Source organism: Cavia porcellus, unplaced genomic scaffold (assembly GCF_034190915.1).
Source record: "Cavia porcellus strain 051 isolate PalLab524CR breed Dunkin Hartley unplaced genomic scaffold, mCavPor4.1 scaffold_26, whole genome shotgun sequence".
Taxonomy (NCBI): domain Eukaryota; kingdom Metazoa; phylum Chordata; class Mammalia; order Rodentia; family Caviidae; genus Cavia; species Cavia porcellus.
The window spans coordinates 47576415-47590623 of NW_026947509.1; the positions used below are offsets into that span (position 1 = coordinate 47576415).

Consider the following 14209-nt stretch of genomic DNA (forward strand, 5'->3'; position numbering starts at 1 on the left):
CTAAATCTGCAAAATGGAAGGGTGCAGCTAGTTACTGGATGCCTTGCAAAAGACAAAAGTAACACAGAAACCTTCCTGAAGCATCTGTTTCTTCTGTGTCCAGATTTGCCTTGGTGGCTTCACATTTTGCAGCTTTCCGCATCCTGTGCTGACACCCGGGTGGCAAACACAGCCGAGCGGAATTGAAACATGGAGGTTGCCATAAACTAAAAGTGCCTAGTGGTGCTCGCTGGGGTGACTTAAACCTGTTCTTCACGAGTCTCACGTTCTGTCCTTGCCAACCTCCCGCAGGAAGCCCCAGTGGTGGCCAGAGCTGCCTTGTTTCTGGAATGTGCCCGTTTCGTCCACCGCTGCAACCGCGGCAACTGGCCCGAGTGGATGAAAGGGCACCACGTGAACATCACCAAGAAGGGTCTGTCCCGGGGACGGTCCCCCATCGTGGGCAACAAGCGCAACCAGAAGCTGCAGTGGAACGCCGCCAAGCTCTTCTACCAGTGGGGAGACGTGAGCCTTTCCTTTCCACTATAAAACTTAGACGCTCGAGTGGCCTAGACAGTCTTCTTTATTTATTTTTAATTGCATTTGTTTTGGGAACTGTTTAGTGAGTACTTCGTATGTGCTGAGCACTGAGTGAAATGTTTGGAGAAAAATGAAGAACTCATTTTGTTCTCCCGATAAGTCTTTGAGGTTAGATGTTACTATCTCTGTTTTGCATTTTAAAAAACTTATAAGTTAATATACATCAGGAGACTTGCAGACTTCAGATAGCTTAGGAGATGGAGGAGCCAACATTCCATCGTCCAGGCTGGATTCCAAAGCCTCGTATTCACTGAAAGCATCTTTGTGAAAATTATTCTTATAATAATTAAAAACTTGTACCCTTGTTTTGGTTTTCTCTTCTAATGTATGCTTTCCAGGATATGATGTTTTACAGTTCCCTAATAGAATTATCTCTTTTGTTGATGTGCCAACTCTTAATTGCCTAAAAGTCTTTAGAAATGAGCCACACACACAAACACATGCATGTACACACACATAAACACCCAACTTCTATGCAAGTATGGTTATGAATTAGTGAACAAATAAGAAATGAATGAGTCTTCTTTAAGCTTTAATTCCAATTTCTTCACTATAGGGCAAAAAAAAAAAAATGTAAGGAATGAGAAGAGTTCAAGAGCCTTGAGTTTTTCCTGCTAATTTTAGACAGAAGCTCATAGAGATTTCTAATTATTCTTCTTTTCTTAACGAACACTTAATTTCCCTTAATAATTCACCTAGTGTACCTATGAATGTGTCTATGCAAGTATTTTTTGTCTAATTTTACCTATATCTTCAAAATCCCAAAGCACATTCAAAAGGTATGAATTAGATCCAGTATGTGTACATTCTATTAAAATTAACACACTAATCTTTCTCATTTTAACTGCTATTCTTTGAAATTGTTTCTTATACAAACATCCTATATTTAAAAACACACACATAAAGTGTCTGATAGTGTTTCCGGACCGTCAGATTGAATCCCTGATGCTAATGATCAGGACTTAGCATGGCTTTCCCAGGGCTTCTGTTGTGTATTATATATGTGAGGAGACCTGATTCCTCCCATGTGATGTCCATTTTTCAAAAATCAGCCAAATTAGGATACAGTTGCACCAGACTTAATTCTACATTTTATCCTGTTTAGATTTAACAGTATTTAGCACAGGTGTTTTTTTTTTTTAAGTCCAATAGTGTAAGTAAAGGGCATGTCTTGAGATACATAGATCATTTAGCACCATAGAATCAAAAGAAATGAAAATCCATTACTAAAGGTTCATTGTCATTCTGTCTTGCCTGATTTTAATTCTCATAAATTAGAAAGCAAGATTCATCAAGCTAGAAATGAAAATACTGAACCTAAGCTTGTATTGTCCTTCCCTGCACTGAAACTGTGGCTATGAGCATGAATTATCTTAGCATCTGATTGGAATAACTGACAAGTTAAAATGCTATAGAAGGAAGTTAGTCAACACATCAAAAGGCCCTGGATAACACATAAAATTGTGGACATCAGATTTCCACATTATTTGTTCAGTGCACCCAGCTGGACAGATTCATACCCAATATATTTGCCACTAATATTGGAAGGAAGGCAGAGAGCACAGGTAAAGTTGTATAAATTTTTAAATAAAAATTATGACTTTGTCACCTGTTCTGCTAATCTGGAAGACTGGTTTTACCTTCTCCACTGAGAGATCACATATTATTAGGATTCCAGCCTGTCCCCAGATGTTCAAAATAATTGTGCTAATTGCCAATCCAACACCTCATTGTTACTTTGTGAGAATGCAATATGTCATTTTCTTTCTGTGCAAGTTTTCCTTGGCTATGTCTTCCCATAAAGAGCTCCAACAAAGAGCTCTTGTCCTAGTGGATATGAATCGTGCCCTTAATTTATGTCATGAATGCTTATACTAACAAAAAATCTCAGGAGCGTATGTTACAGTAGACAAAACATGGGGTTGAGAGGAGAGACATTATCAAGATGAGAATGGGGAGTGAGGAGAAGGGCTAGCTACTCCTAAGAACATCTTTCTACAGTGACACCTTTTAGGTAATTTAGGAAGCATATGTCTACTTGATGCTAAGTCGCCCTAATATGATAGTAAAGGCAGAAATGTGAAAGTGGGATTACAGGAAAGGTAGGACAGGCAATCTGAAAGGGCGTTATTCTTTGGTTCTATACTTTACCTCCAAACAACTGTTGAGAATCTCTCCTGCAGACTTTTGACCCCACCCAATCCATGGCTCATTCATCCTGAATGTCACAACCTGCCGCTCCTCTGGTTAGGAGATAATCAAGTGGCACCCCAAGCTTCCCACTAACCATCCTTACAAAACTGTTTCTTTCAGTTCATGTTTTTGTTACTAAAATAGGAATAGCTTCTAATGACGTAGTTTCATGGATCCTGTTTCAGGCCTTACGCCGAACCAAATTTGCTGCCATCAAAATAAAACTATCATATGGAATATTTAGATCATCAAGCCACAGAGAGCAGTTAATGAGTGGTTCTTACTCTTAAACCTCTTTATTTTCTATACAAAACCATATTAATACCATTCAGCCCTCTGCTGGTGAAAAAAATCTGTCTAATTTTCACAAAAGACCTGCTAGTTTTGAACATGTAGTCTTTTATGGAAATTTTCTTCAATTGACAATTCATTTAAGAAGAGAGGTGTTTTGATTCCTTTAATTATTTCTCCTCAGGCAAAAAAAAGGCAAGCAGTTATAAATAACTAACATTACTGTTCCTTCATCTGAAGAGGTTTTGCTAAACCATTTCCTTATTAATAACATTAAACAGCACATAACAATGCTCTTTGAGATTTATTATAAGAATATAAATTGCAAATGTATTTGCTATATATACATAATTTATCACTCTGTGAAAGGTCTCCACAGAGCTTCCTATGACCTGAAGGAAAAAGACAACTGAAGTCCCGGTCTCATTTGAATCTTCAATGTAATAACAATAATCAATTGGATAACAAATGTAGACATTTCCAGATGTCTCCCAAGGCAATACACCCCTTCATATTCTTCTACTTAAAGAGGACAAATGGCCGGGATGTATGAAGTCTGAATCGCTCTCTTATTCAACTATTAAAGGCACAAAGAGATAGATATGAATATCAATTTAATTTAATAAGAACAGCGTTTTCCCATTAATAGGTAAGATTGTTTCACTTCAATACTTCGTACCTTAAAAAATCTTCTTATACTTCTTACACATAAAAAATCTTTATTTACCTTCAGAATCTTCAATTGATCATCCCTGTTCTTTGTTTATACTGTTATTCCAATTCTAGTACTTCATCATGTTTGATCACCTTTCTATCATGACACGTACAGTTGGTTTGTTTCATCTCATTTAGATGAAGAGTCCTCAACAAGGGCATAATCCATTTGTCTTACTTTTTTCTCTTGTTGTTGAGACAAAACACCTGATGCCTAAAGTTAGGTAAGGGAAGGTTTATTTCTTATAGGTTGGAGGTTTCAGTCCATACTCAGTTGGCTCCAAGGCAAAATGGCAATGGCTGAAGCAACTGTTCATGGCCACCACAAACAGCAAAGCATGAACTGCAAAAAAGGAAGACATGCCTTCTTCCTGCCACTGCACTGTATGCTGGCTCCACCCCTGGGTGGGTGTGGCACTCACACCACCAATCCAAATGCTAGAAAATGAACCGGTCACACACTAGATTAAGCTGCTTCCATGATTGCATGAGACTTGGGGAGACCGTTTGACACAAACCATAACACCACTGCAAAACTACAAACCTGCCCTTCACTCTGCCCATCCAATCCATTTCCTCCAGAACTGCCAAAATCTCCCAAGCAACTGAGCCTTCTAGTTCAGCACAGTCAATTGGGACTCTGCATCTTTTCTGTCTCTTCCATTCCCGTCTTCCATGACACAGACCTACTATGCAGTCGTTTTTAAAATGAACAATGAAATTTGGAATCACTAAGACAGATAATTAGGCCAGTTGTCAGGTTTTTAACTTTATTTTCCTTTCAGGATATTTTCATTGTTTTTTGTCTAAAGCAATTTAAAGAACTCCATTGTATTACCTACTTCATTCTAGTAGTATTTTACTGAGTGGTCTTTCTAAAGTAACAGTCATTATTCCTAGGCCCATGGACTTCCCCTAAGAAGGATAAACCATGAATTCAGTGCTGAGTGTTACAGGGTTTCAGCCTTTCAAGGGCTCTTTGAGGCAAATGTTTTCATGACCAGTGTCCTCTGATTTCCTAGAAGCCATACACACTGCTGACTGCCCTCATCTTTCTGTGCCCTTCATCCTTATGCTCTGGAGCCTCGGGCATCTCTGTGCCTGTCCTCTGCCACTTCCCACAATCCTCTGCCTTCTCCCATGATCCCCTGTCTGCTTCCTCCTGATAAATGTAAACATTCCCTGGAATCTCTTAAAATTGTACCCCTGGGCTATATTATTTCTGAGTTTTTCACCGTTTTCTATATCAGTGGCATAGATTTTTCTACTCATAGCCCTTTTCAGATGCCAGAACTGCATTTACAACTGTATTTTGGAGGCTTTTTACTTAATATAATTAATTATATTAAAAAATTCAAAAAAATTATATAAAAATTATATTAAAAAAATTCAATATGACCAAATTAAAACCCTTCTCCCCAAATAAACAACCTACGGCTATCCCTGAGCTTTCTGTTCCTACTAATCATACCAGCATCTTCTGATATCACAGCTTTTGAGCATATTCCAAACCTGTTTCCCCTGTTGGTTCTACCCCACCCACATCACTGCATTCTGTGGGGGCAGATCTGACTTCCTGTCTGAATAATGAAAGTATTTTCCTCAGTGTTTTTCTCCTCCTCGCTGCCTGCCCTCACCTGATCCACACTGCCCGTGGGATGATCTCTCAAAGGCACAGCTTATCTGAAACAGGACATTCCAATCTGATCTACCAGCCTCCAGACCTGCTCTCTCCAATTTATTCACCAAACTGCTGGCAGAGCAAACAGGCTGAAGTGCAAATCAGAATGTGTTTCTGGCATAATTAAAATGCTTCAATGCCCTCCCTTTCCCCTTGGGTTAAAATTCAAATTATTTAGCCTGGCATCAGTAACCTACTTTACAACCTTTGATCAAAGCATTCCAAGATTATGAATGATGAAGTCAGATGACCTAATGCATCTGAAAAATATTTATCTTGATCCTTGGCATCTAAGGTGTGTTCAGTAACAGCAGGATGTGGCATTCATTTTTGAAAGCAGGCTGCATGGCTTGTCCCTGCATTGTCAGGCAGCCAACACAATGTCCCTCGATGGACACTCGGTTCTAACCACTTCCTCTGCTGGCCAGGGCATGACTTGCTCTCATCTCAGGAAAGCACGCGCCCCTCAGAGGACCTTCTTGAACACAGGGTGCCTTTCCCTGAATATGTGTCTTTTATTGCCCTCCACCTGAGTTTCTGCTCTCCATTTTCCATCAGCCAGACACCAGTTCCTCTAAGTCTACAGCACCGAGACTTTCTGTGGTCATGTGAACAGAATTTAATTGCTTCTAAACTCACGAAGTGTTTGCAGTCTCTTAATGTGTCATTTCGGGGTGTCGTTACCCTTCCAGTAGAGAAAGATCACAAAATACAGACCACCAGACACACTGGGCTTGAACTGCAATTGCAGACCGCAGAGCTGCAAATCTCTCACCTCTTTATTGTTCTATTTGCCAAACAGTGACCCTCTGTATGTGGATTTGCAATCTACTAGGAAGCATTAATTAAACACAGGTTCTTGTGTACTATAACAGTTTACTTAACTTTGTGTTTTGTGTAACACCTTACAAATAAACCTTACTTGTAGATATTTGATGAAGGAAGGAAGAAAAGAGGAACATCTCAAAGGCATTTGTCTAGCCCTAGATGAGATGAGAGGTTTGAATTTTTTTTCAACACTATAAGTTCATATTTGACAATACACTCAGCTGTATGAGCTGTGGATTTAGTTTAAATTGTTTGGTTACTATAACCCAGAATGATCGATGTGGAAATTTCCCTTGACTCTTAAGATGCAGTTTTTGTTGTTGTTGTTGTTTTTGTTTTTGTTTTTGATCACTCCAAACACAGGACTAGGCTTTTGTGGTAGTAGTGGTGGTTTCATTTTTCTATTTTGTTCTGTTTTCTTAAAACTTCTCAAGTTAGCAGATAATATCTTAGGGTCTCTGTGGCCTTTTTTTGTTTTGTTTTTGGTATCAGGGATCAAACTTGTGACCTCACGCTTGCCAGGCAGGTGCTTATGCCACTGAGCTAAATCCCTAGTTGTGACATCTTTTTTATGCTACTTTCTTGTTGATGTATTTTTTTAGCTTCCTGGTTTGCACCTTATTACTTAATTCCAGCATTTAAAGAGACTATAAATTTTGTTTGCAGAACTATAAAATATTTTTTAGAAAGAAACTTAGGTTTTTCTTAAGAGTTCTGATTGTATTTTGTGTATCCAATAGCAGACGTGTGCTGGTTTCCAGTACTAAATCTAATTTCATGCTCGCCCCAGACCTAGTAACTTTTCTAAGTATTTAAAAAAAAAGTGTGACACAGGAGCAAAGAAGGAAGCCTCCTGGAATTTGTTCTCACTAATGCATAGAAAGCCAAATGGTTGAACCCCATGTTCAGTGCTCAGTTCAGCTTTTCCCTGACTCTCCTCTCCAGTCAATGTCTCTTCTATTTTTGCATGCACTGCATAACCGGGGTATTAAATTAACTACATAGCGATAGTGTCTTTTGTCTCTTCTTTGGGAAAATTCCTTTTGCTGAATCACACAACCATGCCTGATGACTCAGAAGAACAGCACGGATTTTATGAGGTCTGTGTGAAAGTCTCGTGGTCAACCTGCTGAGTTATTAAGTCATATCCCTAATGTAATTTTTCTGCAAATTTGCATTTTTTTACTAACTCAGAGAGTATATCATAAAAGGAGGAACAAAGTCTATAAAAGCCAATAGGTCGGTGCATAATAGCAGATATAAATAAAATTGCAATACCAGAATTATTGTACTGCGAGCTCATTACACACTCATTAACATGACACTGACATTCTCCTAAAATAGCTCAGTGAGAGGCACACTGAGGATCTTTGCTATCTCGTTTCTACTGCAGTCAAATCCTTTATTAAAAACAACTGCGTGCGGAGGAGGTTGATATCAGCAGAAGGCGGAAACACCTCCTCCTTGGTCACTGATGCCCTGTGCAATGCATGCACGAGCCATTCCCGAGTCTCACAGATTTGCACTGTTTCCTTCCTTTCCTTTGTGGTAGGCAATCGGCGTGCGGCTGAATGAGCTGTGCCACGGGGAGAGTGAGAGCCCGGCCAACCTGCTGGGCCTCATTTACGACGAGGAGACCAAGAGGAGGCTGAGGAAGGAGGATGAGGAGGAAGACTTTTTAGATGACAGTAAGGAGACTCCCTTTCCTACAAGAACCCCTGCTTGTAAGAACCTCTGCCTGAGGAGCACTTACTATTTCTTTCCTCGCTCATATTCCTACCACCTTCCCATGATCCCACCGCATCGTCCCCCCTTTTCCCTGTGCATGAATAGAAGGCACGTCCATAAAGCCACACAAAGAAGGGGACAAAAGCTAGACAGAAAAGAGAGACTGAGGCCAAGAGCTGCTGGCTGTGTGGGAAACCCACCACTTTGACCTCTGACTCTTGCCATTGCACACAGATTGGCATTGGGCTGTTCTCCTGCGTGAGAACAGTAGTGAAAAGTTACTGACCTATAAGAGGTCTTGTCACTCTTTATTGCTCTTGGAAATTTAAAAAAAAAAAAAAACACTGAACAGGAAATGTTTTCCAAAACATTAACATATTTAATCAGGGCATACTGCAGTATATAATATGAACTTAAAATAATCACATAGTCCAAGTTTGACTTCAGCATGACAGTCTACTGTACTGTATTTAGTAGACTTACAGTAGCAGAGTAGATACAGAAATCCCTCTGACATCCATCTCCTCTACCATTTTGTGCATACATTTGCTGTGTACCATGCAAGCATGTAAACATGTATATATACACAAACATGTGTCTATATGCCTTTCATGAGTATACATTTCAAATGTTATAGAATTAGTGTCTTTATATGATGATTGTCTTAGTTACTTTTCTCTCATTGCTGAGAAGGGTTTATTTAGCTTACAGATTGTAGAGGTTTCAGTCCACAATCAGCTGGCTCCAAGGCAGGGAGGCATGGCACAGGGGCAACAGTTCATCAGCAAAAGCAACAAGAGCAGAAGGGGGCGGAAGGGAGGAGGGAGCCGTTTTTCCCTCTCTCCCGGGGCAGGGGCAGGTACAGCACTCACACTGCCATTCCCAGCTCTAGACAATGAACCAGTCACAAACTCTAGCTTCAGCCACCTCTGAAAAGCCCACCTCCCATGACCACAGGAGGTTTTTGGGGGACCTCCAGACACAAATCATAACAATGACGGTAGAGACACCCCTTCCTTTTAACCCTCTCTGGTAGTTCAATATTCATGTTCCTTGGTTTGATTTTAAGGGTTGCTCTTAGTTAGTTGGTGTTAAATCTCCTGCATCCTCACATCCATGAAAAGTAGAAGGGTAGCTAGAATACAGATTGGGCAGGACTAAACAGTAATCAGAGAAAACCCTTTTGTCTTCTTTTCCACTTTGACACCAAGGATTTTTTTTCATATCCCCCTACTATTTTTTTTCCTTGCCTTCTGAAACCTTATCAAATCAGAAAAAAAAATACCTTATTGACATAGCTGTTTGCAAAATACCAAATTGTCACATAACTGTTTTGGCCTAATAATGAAAGTCAATCCCAAACATAATCAACACTGTCTTAAAATGACTGAGAATTGGATTTAATCTATAGCTTTCTAGACTTGTGACCCATCCAACAATCACCAAAACTAGTGAAGGGCTGGCTGACATAAAACCCATCTAGCCAGAAGGCTTCACCAAGCTGTGCTGGATCTTTCAGGGCCCTTCAATATAGAGGGGAGCTGAAGCAACATTAAATAGATTCATCTTCCTAGGCCAAAGTAAACTCCATGTTCCCCTAGGCCACAGAAGTACTGTGTTAAACCTGGAGGATCAGCTCATTGCCGAGGTCCTGACAGCCTCCATCCTGGTTCACTGTAAGAGAACATTTCAGAAATAATCATGACAGAGTCCAAACTAAGACCAAGTTCATTGGCTAAAAGAGTAATTAGAGTCTGGGTGACATAACCGTAGGAGTAAAAGGACGTATGCAGGAATTTATACAGAATATATAATTATTTTCAAACATTGTTGCACCTAGGGAATGTGGAACTATATATCACCTGCTGAATGTAAAACTGACAAGTATATTTAAGTGTCAAGTAACACATAATTTACCCTTATATTTAAAAGCTAAATACAGCACAAGCACATTTAAGTTTGGAAATTCTAGTATAGCCTGTTTTATCCTTTCCTAATGAGAGGCAGGGTTTCCAGCCACTTATTAACTTTGGAGACAAAATATTGTAATGGAGGAAACAATAATTCAGGTATTTTCAGAAGTCCATAATTTCTTCCTTGTGTCAACAGACCTCGTGAAGTATGTATTCTATTCAGTTAAGAAAGCTTACAAGCTAGGACACATTTTAGGAATGTTTTTGTAATATTGACCCTCTAACAATATTGTGATTACTCAGTGACTTGATTCATTCAAAATAACCGTTTTCTTTTTTGAAAGGCAAAACAATAGATGGCTTTGGTCTTCTTTGCTGTATACTAAGTATCTGCATGACTTGTTATGACATATTTATGACACATATTCGAGAAATAATTCTGGGAATTTTTGATACCTCCATACTGTCACTTTGGACATTGTTTATTTTTTAGTACAAAACTCATTAGTTGGCTTTTGGTGGATACAGCCTCTTACTAATTAAAGACCGGTGTTCTTTGGACCTAAAAAGAACATTTCCATAATCCATAAGCAACTGCATTTTCCTGTGACAGGCTAGCTTTGTAAACTGTAAACTGTAAACTGTGATGTAGTTGACCAGGTAAGAACGTATTCTCTTGCTGGTGTTGCACTAGACTAGACTAGAGCTAAAGCAATGTCACTGCCCTTAAAACATCAAGCTAAGCATCTGTCATAACATTGAGGAAAAGATTTTAGTTGTTTCAAGTCTAGTTCATTGCCATATACCTAGTCTATGTCCAATTGAACGCAAAACTGCTTTTTTTTCTGTTGTCATTAAAAAAGGTTTCCTAACTTAGTTGGAGCTATATTTTGTTACTTTATGATGCTAGAAGGAAAATAAATTAGTCCTAATAAGGGGCTGGGGATTTAGCTTAGCGGCATAAGCACCTGCCTTGCAAGCAGGCAATCATGAGTTCGATCCCCAGTACTGATAATAAAAAAAAAAAATTAGTCCTGATTATCTGATATTTTAATGTTAAACCACTGAAATACAAAGTGGAGGAAACATAGAGGTGAATAGCATAGATTATGCTAAAAGGAGTAGCTGAACTGAGCTCGCTTTGGAAATGTTCTCAAATGCAATAGATTTTGCATGTGTGTCGCTCGATCCATCAAACCGTGCTTCTCTCTGTTTGCCCTTGATCCCTCTTATGAAAGACTCTTTCACTCCTTAGGTACTGTGAACCCCTCTAAATGTGGCTGCCCCTTTGCCCTGAAGATGGCAGCGTGCCAGCTGCTCCTGGAGATCACCACCTTCCTCAGAGAGACCTTTTCGTGCCTGCCCCGACCCCGCACTGAGCCTCTTGTGGTGAGTTTTCCACACACGGTAATGTTCAGGTTGCTCAGGAGAGCCTGTACCTAGTTTTCCAGTGTACCCCACTTCCTTAAACACGCAGTGGCCCAGTGTATCCTGTAGCTCAAAAGCTCAACCCAGGTGCTTTTAGATGTACAAAGAAATGCTCTTTGCACTATAAAATATCTCCAAGATTGACTTCAAATGCACCTCCAGCTGCAATGTTTGATCACCACTAGTTACACTGAGGACACCTGAAGGCTTGTAAAGTCCCTTATGCTGCCAACCGTGAGGGGTCTGATGGCCAAACATTTCCCAGAAATGACAGGCAGATATTTTTGTGCTCACTGTGCATAAATTAATACAGAAATGTGCTCCAGTGAGTTTTCTCAGATGTTACAGGTGGAAAGACTTCAGTGTCCAGTGTCTAACAGTGCATACTGTTATGTGTGTCGTGTTTGTTGTTAGAGATTGCAGATGAGCAGAAAACATGACCCCATGCAGAGACACACAACCATATACAAACATGCATTTCTGCACCACGGGCCATCAGAACCTAATGTGTGTAGCTGTGCACACACCCAATGCATAAGACCCAGGAGTCTTCACAGCATCTGTGGTCCCAGGCCCACCTCAGAGCTGACCCTTCTTGTCTCCTCATTCACTAATGGGCCACTCCTGCATCACAGGTGACATCCAGTGGGCAAGCCAGGCAGTCTTTCCCTTTGCCCCCTTTTACACAAGGACTGTATTACTCACCCAGAAAAACTATGAATGCTAGCAATCTGTGCTTCCTCTCAAGCAAATTTTAGTATCCGCCGTCTCTCATGCCTTTTAGACCAAATTTGGCATGAGCAAGGCAGTATCCTAGTCCTGAGTTGGGCTCAGAGGTAGATCAAGAATCAGTGCTTTGGGGCTGGGGATTTAGCTCAGTGGCATAAGCGCCTGCCTTGTAGGCAGGCAGTCGTGAGTTCGATCCCTGGCACCGATAAAAAGGAAAAAGACAAAAAAAAAAAAAAAAAAAAAGAATCAGTGCTTTGTGACCCCAGGGTGGTATCTCTACCTTAAGTCTTCCAATGATCTAGAAAGCCCACCCCACCCCATCCCCCCAAAAAAACATAAAACGGGTATCTTCAAGTCAGAAGAATCTCTGGGCAAAATGCACATTTCCAAGTGCATACCCACGTTTGAGCTATGACACTGTATGATTTGGGTATTGGGAGAGGGTATTGTTTCTACCCTTCAGGTAACTTCATTTTAACTACAGCCTTTGATTTTCTAAATTTCCATTTCCACTATTGCATTGAGACTACTATGGAAAGTCAAACAAGGGCTCCTCAAGTATGTACTAAAAGTAAATACAATGTATCATCTTACCTGTGGGTATCTGTCAGTATATTTCTTGTAAATGTTTTTTAATTATACTGAAGATTCCATTCAAACACAGTGTACACCACCTTTGAAATTTTCAGATTTTTACCATTCACTATTTTGATCTATGTTTAATAAGAAAGTTACAGTTATTTTTGTCTTCCCTTTTTTTTTTTTTTTTCTTGTCTTTTTCCTTTTTATCTGTACCGGGGATTGAACTCACAACTGCCTGCTTGCAAGGCAGGCGCTTATGCCGCTGTGCTAAATTCCCAGTCCCTTGTTTTCCCTTTTAACTCCCTAAAGCTATAATGTTGGGCTAGGGATGTAGCTCAGTGACCCAACACCTGCCTGGCATGCACAAGGTCCTAAGTTCTATCCCCAGCCACCTCTCACCAAAAAAACCCCCCAAAATTAAATATCCTTTATATTGTGTCAGATTTTATTTTTTTAAATAATTGTATAGCCAAATGATAGATTATAGGAAATGCCAAAGTTATAGGAAAACAAGACTTGTAATCATCTAGTCAATGAGAGAAAAAGTTTTACTTCTCCGTTACCTTTAACTAGGTCCAATAAATCTTTTATTCTTTAAACTAATACTCTCACTGTTAAGTGTATATTTACATATTGTGCTGGCATGTGGCCTTTATACAATAAAGGCAAAACTAGGTTTTTTTATTTTAAGTTAACTATTGTTGGTAATACAGTAAAGCAACATTATAATTTACTGTATCATAGAACTTCTTTATTAACACAGAAATGCTTAAATATATTTTTAATTATGGTAAGAACACATGACACAAAATGAATCCTCTGAACAAATTTTAAGTGAATAGTACATAATTGTTGACTGTAAATACAGTGTTCACCGCAGAGCTCCCAAGCACATATTTATCTTGCTTGACTGCTGAAATTTCATGACTGTTATTTAGTCATGCTTTGCCCTCCTCACAGCCCCTGCAAAACACTTTTTCTAAGAACTGAATATATTTTTGACAAATCCTAAACTGTGAGTCTACTGATAAAGCATAAATATAGCCAAAACAAGTAGTCTCATTTAAAAAAAAAGAAACGCTTACTTCAATGTCACTTATACATCTTTGAAGTGTTTTATTACTCCAGTAACATTTTAGTATAATAAAAAAAAAAAACCTACCTTAATGTACAGAATAATATAAGATGCTATAACAATCCATTAGAAAAGCTAGAAATATTCTAGGATCTGAAATTTTGGGATGAGAATCAGGACACAAACTTTCTGGGGTTTTTGTTGTTGTTCAAAAGTTTTTTGTCTTTCTGAGACAAGGTCTCTCTAAGCAATTCAGGCCGGCCTTGAGCTCATTTTGTAGCGCAGGCTGGTTTTGAACTCACAGTAATCCTCCTAACTCAGCCTTCTGAGTGCTGAGATTACAGGCATGCACCACCACACCTGGCAGGACACAAACTCTCTACCAAGAAATAATCTTTCCAATAGAATGTCATAAGGCCATTTCCAAAATGGGAGATTTCCAGGTGAAGTCCTTAATGGGGAAAAAAA

The 14209-nt window shown here is 39.4% G+C and overlaps 1 protein-coding gene across 12 annotated transcripts in view; it reads left to right on the top strand.

Annotated features, from left to right (window-relative positions):
• Unc80 (unc-80 homolog, NALCN channel complex subunit) overlaps window positions 1–14209 on the top strand; it is a 201309-nt gene that overhangs the window by 91281 nt on the left and 95819 nt on the right. For 7 of the 12 annotated variants that reach the window (XM_063237423.1, XM_063237430.1, XM_063237424.1 and 4 more), the window contains 3 exons: window positions 292–504; window positions 7839–8010; window positions 11183–11316. In XM_063237423.1, the coding sequence (XP_063093493.1) occupies window positions 292–504; window positions 7839–8010; window positions 11183–11316 (519 nt within the window). The remainder of the gene's footprint in view (window positions 1–291; window positions 505–7838; window positions 8011–11182; window positions 11317–14209) is intronic. The other 5 variants (XM_063237427.1, XM_063237433.1, XM_063237432.1 and 2 more) reach the window with 1 other exon arrangement.